The sequence below is a fragment of the Phyllostomus hastatus genome, unplaced genomic scaffold (genome assembly GCF_019186645.2).
Source record: "Phyllostomus hastatus isolate PE091 unplaced genomic scaffold, TTU_PhHast_1.1 phas_scaffold_21, whole genome shotgun sequence".
NCBI classification, from domain to species: Eukaryota; Metazoa; Chordata; class Mammalia; order Chiroptera; family Phyllostomidae; genus Phyllostomus; species Phyllostomus hastatus.
In genome coordinates, this window is record NW_025334017.1 from 38,836,824 (window position 1) to 38,844,554 (window position 7,731).

Genomic DNA, 7,731 nt, shown 5'->3' on the forward strand with positions numbered 1-7,731 from the left:
CTGGACTGCAGTGGTGGCTGTGGCGAGTGAGGAAGGTCAACTGATTTGGGACCCATCCGTGTTGGAGGTAGATTGTCAGGCCCTGGTGGTTAGTTAAAGGTGAGGAACAGGCGGAGGACGTGGCAACAAGGAGAAACATGAGGGAGTCCCACGTTTCTGACTAGCTTGATGCGGCGAGTGAGGGAGGGTGGGGAGGAGCAGATGGAAGGTTTGGGAGTTCTGTTGGGGACATGGAAGGTATGGCATGTGCGTGCCACGTCCCCAGGCAAACGCCAGGTGCGTGTTTGAGCCTGCAGTTGTGGGGAGAGGGCTGTGCTGAACACGAGAGTTCGAGAGCCCGGGAGCGGACAGCTTGTTTCGGTGCCTAATGCCGTGTGAGGGCTTCTAGAGACTGTCTGAGAACTAACCTTTTAAATCCCACAGTCTCATAGCCTGTTATTTCTATCTGTATCAAAGCGCGTATCGCAGTTGAACTTGTACTAGTCGTTTTTGCATATGTCAATACCTGCCATCAGCTGTTTTGGTTTTGCAAGGTAGGTCTCTGCAGTCTCCGTCAGGGCTTTGCATTCCTTAAACATTTCTTGGGTAACCGGGGTCCGGTTTCTCATTGGCTGTGCTGAGTGGTTTGGCCAGGCGCTGAGCAGACTCTCTCTCGTTTCTTGATCTTCTAGGAGGGTGCTTCGACGCCGGACGTTCACGCAGAGGCCAGCTTCCCGAGTTTGCTCTCCCAGCCCTCCTGCGCTGACCTGGGAGTCCCGCTTCCCGCCAAGAACTTGATATTCAAGGACGGCACCTTGTCCGAGTGGAGTGGACGCTCACCTTCCGCACTTCACGCTGCTGATCTCCACGTGCAGTGATTTGGTCCCACCATTCGTTGCCGCTCACACTTCCTGCCTTTTTTCTTTCTCAGCGTTAGCTCCGTAGTGCCAGCCGCTGAAAAGCATCTCGCTGCCGCCGTGCGATCCGTGCTCGCGTGGTGTCCAGGTTCCGGAACACGCCCGTGTTTCCTGAAGGCTTCCTCGTCATGCACCTCCTCATGCGACGAAAAGCTTTTTAGCAGCCTGCACTGTATTTTTTACCTTGAGACAATCGACATTTCTTTTATAAAACTGAAGATATACTTTATAGGCTTTATGATGACTGTTATGTTTATAAGCAGTCACTATGAATATTGCAACGGTAATTTTGTATGTTAGTTTATCGAACATAATCTTGTTTAATTTTATATTTTGTTACCTACTCTTTAGGGGATCATGGGGAGAGGTGGAACTCTTCCTTTTCAAAGGCTTCTTGGCACTTAAAGTAGCAAAACCATAAGGCGGTGAACAGCCAACATCGAGAGGGGACGTGATGGGGCATTGCGGTTCCCGTGGCTGTCTGGAAGCGGTGCGTGCGGCGGACTTGGGCGGAGGTGTGTGCGTCCGCACAGTCGTGCACAGCTTCACCTGGACCTACACGGGCTTAGCTCCGCCTCTGCGTTGGCATCTCATGAGAAGCTTGGGAAGACATTCTATTTTTAAACAATGTTTCTATGTGGACTTCTGTCATCACTCTCTTCGGGCTTTATATTTTGATAGAGTCTCTCTGGATAAATAGAATTTATTTTCCATTCTTGTAGCTGTGGCTGCTGCATATTTTCACTGTGATTTATTTTTTGTTTCGTTAATTTTACCAATGAATTGGTATGAAATTGAATTTGATAGTCTCTAACCAAGGTTTGCGATTTTAGATTAGAATTATATAATAGAATCATTAAGGCTATGTCTTCTGATCACAATACTTTAGTGAAAAGCCTACTTTGAAGACATATTCTTAGGCAATTTGGATCTTAAATTTATGTGAATAGTTTGGGAGGAAATGATAAAAAATGAGTAATTTCAAAATGTTTTTGGAGTTACTGATTCTTTTAGTGTCTCAAATGTCAATTAGAGTAACTGGAATCACTTTTTAGATTTTTCAAGTTACCTTGGGAAGTGTGTGCAGTGTTACAGATTAGTTTAGCTGTTCTCATAGGGTAACGATAATGGTTTGCTAGCTTAAAGCTGTAACCAAACTAATTGGTCAAACAACTTACATCTAAAACACTTAAAGCATTAGAAAATTTGGGAATGTTAAACCTAAACATTTTTTTGCTGATAGTTTTTGTTATTTATAGAGCTGATATCTGTGGATTTTAACATACTTCTGGAAATACATGCCTTTTAGAAACTGTTCACGTAGCTGCGTGCTCAGTGGCATGGCCCGCCTGTGGAGCTGGGCGGTCTGGCGCAGGCTGACCGGGGCGCGGGCCGTGCTGTGTTTAAGGGAAACGCAGTCAGCGTTTCATTTTCTACTTTCTCTTCTATGTGGTAGAGACCAGTGTATGTTATAAATGTTTGTCTATAAGAGGAAATATACATACTGATATTAAAATAATTTCTATGACTGTGAATCACTCATTTATTTTTTCCAATAATTGACATTGTACATTCCTAGTGCTGTTAGGTATGTATGTGACTTTTACAGATTTTCAGTTGGAAGCTGTATTTCATTTGATCAGGGCTCTTTAATCTCATTTTCATTTGCTTTGTTTGGATTAACTGGTCATTTTATTTATTCCTGTATTACCGATCTCAGCTTCCTGTAGTGACATATACACTAATGATGAATCAGACATTTGTGGTCGTTGGCAGGGAACCCGGTTGCTGGTGAATTTAAAACTTACATGTGATGTGATTTGCTGCTGCATTGCCCTTGAGAGATGATGGAGGAAGGAGGAGAACCTAGTCATGATCATGGATTTTAGGGAAAGGACCGACAGAGCATGCGGCCAGCTCTGGTTTCTCCCGCAGGTGAGGAAAGCGACTGAGTCCCGGCCAAGGACCCCTCACCATTAAGGGGGTCGTCTGCATTTGGAGGGCTCTCAGCAAGATGCGAAGGCCGCTTCGTGCTTTGTCTGTGAATTTGGCTTTGTTTCTTTCACGTGTCACCTCATGTAAGGATGCATCTCTTAAATCTTACGTAGGTGTTGATCCGTTTCAACAAAAAAGTAAATTTAAAACATAGCCTTTATTATTTGCCAAAGATGATTCGTGAAATAATTTTCATCTAATTTTTCTGCAGATGCTAAATTTCATTAGCTTTGGCTACCTCCCATTTCTTTCCCCCCTTCATGTAGCTTCAATCGTAGCAGACATTCCTTAGAAACCAAGAGGAAAAAGATACCAAAAAGGACATAGATTAGAATTTAGTGGGATACACTTTCACTCTCACGTGGGCCTGCAGAACTGCAACTCTGTGTCATTAAACACAATTATCATCTGATTTCCTTGATTTCTTTCTCTTCAAACATGTAATCAGATGGTTTTGTATTAAGTATTCGTTTCTTTTATTGGATGTTTCAGTTTTCTCTGCCATTCATCTTTCCCTTTTATGTTCAGTGTTTCAAATACATTTGTATTTAAAGACTAAAGTACCAAAACTGTAACTAAGTACAGTGGACCGTTTTCTGGTATGATGTTAATATTATACAATGAAATGTATAAAGTGTTGTCAATTTGATTATTGACTCATAATATGTTTACAAATAAACTGTGGTGTTGATCAAGTTATTGAGGAAATGTGTATCATCTTCTGTGAGTTCCTTCCTTAACTTTCAGTACACCGTGCCGTACAGTCGAGAGGTGTTCCTTCCCTGTGCCTTGCCTGAGCCGCCCCGCGTGTTAGCACCTTTCGTGAGCACTGGCACGTCTGTCCACACTCAGAAATTAACACCGATGCAGCATTGTTGACTAAACTACAGGCTTGATTTGGTTTTCACCCATTTGTCCACTAATGCTCTTCTCCTGTTCCAGGACCCAGTCCAGGATACCACGCTGTGTTCATTTAATCACTGACGCCTCTTTAACCTCCTCCAGTCTGTGACAGTTTCTCAGTCTTCCATGACCTTGGCACTCTGAAGGGTACGGCTTGGTTATCTATCTGTAGGGTGTCCCTCCGTGTGGGCTTGTCTGAATTTTTCCCGTGATTAGATCTGAGGTGATGCTCTGCAAGGAAGAATAGCCCCGAGGTGTGGTGTGTGTGAGTGCCCTTCCCTACGGTAGCACGTCGTGGGGTGCATCCCGGGTATGGGATGTCAACGGTGTTGCAGGGGGTGGTCCTCCTTTGATTTAAGGTGGTGTCTGCCAGCTTTTTTCCACAGTAAAGTGACTATTCTTCCACTTTCCATACTTGTTCTTTGGAAGTGAACCTCTGACTCTAGCCCACTCTCAAGGGGAGGGGGCAATATTATATATAATTGAGACTTTTTCTTGAAAGTTTCTTTCTTTCTCCTGTTTATTTGAGCATTTATTTATATTAGTATGCGATCCTGGCTATTTATTTTATACTTTAGGTTAAAATCCAAATCTGTTATTATTTTGTTGCGCAAATAGTTTCAGCTTTGGTTATTGCAAACACTTTCCGATCCATTCCTAATTTCTTTCGGCATACCCTCATCTGTTGTGTTTAAGGCCATATTATTATTTTGTAGCACTACAAGTATTATCTGGCCATCCGCCCAGGAACAAGCTATTTCTTCTAGAAACCCTGGTCCTTTTTATTGGGGAATGGTATTTAGAAACCAGAATCTGGGCACTGGTTGTGCTTGTTGCTCCTGCTTTCACTCCTCTCCCGTGAAACAAACTAAGAGATGTAAACGTGTACTAACCAATGCGTAGGCACCTCTCTATATTATTTCTAGATCTGTCTATCCATCTAAAGGTAAACTGACTCTCATCCAGCACCACAAGGTTCATTCTAGTTTGCCTCTTTGCTTATTTGTAACTTCGTTCTTTCTCTGCTAGTGAGAAACCCAGCTCCTTTTAGCTGCAACTTACTTGCTTATTTGTTCAGCCCCAGAACACTTACAGAGTGGTTTCAGAGTAGTTAAGTGCCCCTGTGATAAACAAACTGACTGACTCGAGTATAGCGTTAAAGTACATTTTTGTATCTTTAGCCCTATACTATCTCCTCAAAACACCATTTTCCAAGTAACTCCATTCAGCTTCTTTTACCCCCACTCCCTTCGTTGAGGATATGTGACACATTCTGCAGAATATGCATTTGTCACACTCTGCCTTCCGTCTGTGATCTCTCGACATCCGGCTGCTTTTTTCAGACAGCAGCATTCACTCCGTTCCGGCTCCAACAAAGGTGCTGGCTGTCTCGGTGCTCACAGAACAGTTCCATCCCCCTAAACAGTCCCCTTGGTGCTCAGCTCCCCACCCCGGCAGCTACATTTTCCATTCCTAGTTCTTCTCTTTTTTCCAGAATGCCATATAAGGGGTGGAAGTGTACAATTTTAGTCTTTTGAGTCTGTCCTCTCTTGCATACCAAAATACATTTTAAATTCATCCACATCGTGTGAATCAGCAGCTCATTCCTTTCCATTGCTGAGTACTTCATTGTATGGCTATATTAAGGCTTGGTTATCATTTCACATTCATGTATAGGTTTTTAATGTAAACATAATTTGTTTTGCTTAGGTAATTACCTAGGGGTGGATGGGGTTGCTGAGTCTTTTGGTAATGGGATATTTTACAAGGAGCCACCAAACTGTCTTCCAGAATGACTGTGCCATTTCACGCTCCTGTGGCAGTGGTATCGTGTGGTTGGAATGTTCATTTCTGCCATGACAATGATTCTGACCCTCTTCCTATGTGCTGATTTGCCATCCAGATACCTTCTTGCGTGAAGTGTGTGTTCAGATGTGTTGCCTATATGGAAAAAAAATGAATTTTATTGTTGAGTTTTAAGAGTTCAGTATAGGTTCTGCCCTGAATGACATGGTTCACTTGGTTGGGACATCACCCGGTAAACCAAAACATCGCGGGTTCGATTCCCACTCAGGGCACATGCCTAGATTGTGGATTTGGTCCCCTGGTTGGGGAGTATACCAGAGGTACCTGTTCAGGGCGTGTATGAGAGGCAGCCGATGGATGTTTCTCCCTCTCTTCCTTCCCCTCTCTCAAAAAAAAAAAAAAAAGCATGTCCTCAGGTAAGTATTAAAAAAAGTTCAGTATAGGTTCTGAATATAAGACCTTTATCATAGATGTGTTTTGCAGACTTTTCTCCCAGTCTGGCACTCCACAGTATCTTCTATAGAACAAAAGGCTTTAATTTTAACGCAGTTTAGTTTGTTTTCTTCTTGAACGAACCGTGCTTCTGATTCTGTGCTATAGCAGCGCATCCCCGAACCCAGGGCCCTGCAGATTCTCCCTGTTCTCATCTGGAAGTGCTGCAGGTTTGTGTGTAGGTCTTCCATCCGTTTTGAGCTCATTTTAATGTATGTTGTATGTGTCAAGGTTGGTTTTGGCACGTGGCCAAACAAGTTGGTAACGCACCTTTCTGGAAAAGGCCGTCCTTTCTCCATCAGATTGCCAGTACACTTTTCCCGGAAATCTCCTGATGGCAGAGTGGATGGGGGGTTGCCTCAACGGAAATGGAATGACTCCAGTGGCCGTAAAGCATTTTTTGGGGTACTGGAAATGTTCCACAATTGGACTGTGGTGATGACTGTACAACTCTTAAGTTTATAAAAAAAATTATTGCATTGTATACTTAAATGAATTTTATCTTGTGTAAATTATACTTCAATAAAGCTGTTTTAAAAACTCAGTTGGCAGTATTTGTATGGGTCTGTTTCTGGGCTCTCTGTTCTGTTCCACTGATTAATGTGTCCTAATACCCCACTGAATTTAGAGAGTGTGAGTCTTCTGCGAGTCTTCCAACTCTTTTTTTTCTAGAGCTTATTTTGCTTCTTTTAGTTCTTTGCCCTTCCATATTTTAAAACTAGCTTGTCAATATCTACACACAAGCTTGCAGGGAATTGAATCAAAATTATGTTGAACCTATAGATCAAATAGAGGAGAACTGATACTCGAATAAACATCTCTATTATTTATAACCTCCTCGCTGTAATGCAGGAGCTTTCTCTGGGTCTGGACAATTTTCGGTGTCTGTAATAACGGTACAGGCGTGGTACATGGCTGTCCCTGGCTCAGGGGGGGCCTCCAGAGAAGGAGCCTCAAGTTTCCTGCCCAGGCCTGGGAGGCATGGCTAGCAGATTCTGGGAGCCAGGACCGGAGGTGGGGTCAAACTTTCACCTGACCTTTCTCTTATATCCTGTGCCTCATGGCACCTCAGCCTCTTGGAGTCAGTTTCCCTTTTAGTACCCTAGCTGAGTGAGGGGAGGTGGGATTGGGGGATTCAATGCTCTTTTCTTTTTTGATATAATCATTTTAGTGTTTTTTTTTTTCTTTCACCCATCTTCCCAAACTCATCCCCTTTGGCAACCATCAGCTTACTCTTATCTGTGAGTCTGTTTCCGTTTTCGGTAATTGATGTGTTTTTCAGATTCGACGTATAAGTGAAATCATAGGGTATTTTGTCTTTTTTATGATTGATTTTATTTAGCATACTACCCTCTAGGTCGATCCATGTTGTAAATGGCTGGATTTCATTCTTTTCATGGCTAAATCATAGCCCAGTGTGTGTGTCTTTCCCACCTTTTTCATCCACTCACCTACGGAGGGACACTTAGGTTGCTTTCATATCTCGGCGATTGTAAAACTTGCCGTGGATATAGGGGTGCACATGTCTTTTCAAATTAGTGTTTTTGTTCAGGTAAATATCGAGAAGTGGCATTGCTGGCTTTTATGGCTGTTTTAAATTTTTTTAATAACATCTTTTTTTAAAAGATTTTATTTATTT

At 42.8% G+C, this 7,731-nt stretch overlaps 1 protein-coding gene across 3 annotated transcripts in view; it reads left to right on the forward strand.

Moving 5' to 3' along the window:
• FAM91A1 (family with sequence similarity 91 member A1) overlaps window positions 1–6,636 on the forward strand; it is a 41,208-nt gene extending 34,572 nt beyond the window's left edge. For all 3 annotated transcript variants that reach the window (XM_045861061.1, XM_045861059.1, XM_045861060.1), the window contains one exon: window positions 672–6,636. In XM_045861061.1, the coding sequence (XP_045717017.1) occupies window positions 672–857 (186 nt within the window). In that variant the 3' untranslated portion in view covers window positions 858–6,636. The remainder of the gene's footprint in view (window positions 1–671) is intronic.
• Window positions 6,637–7,731: the final 1,095 nt, after the last annotated feature.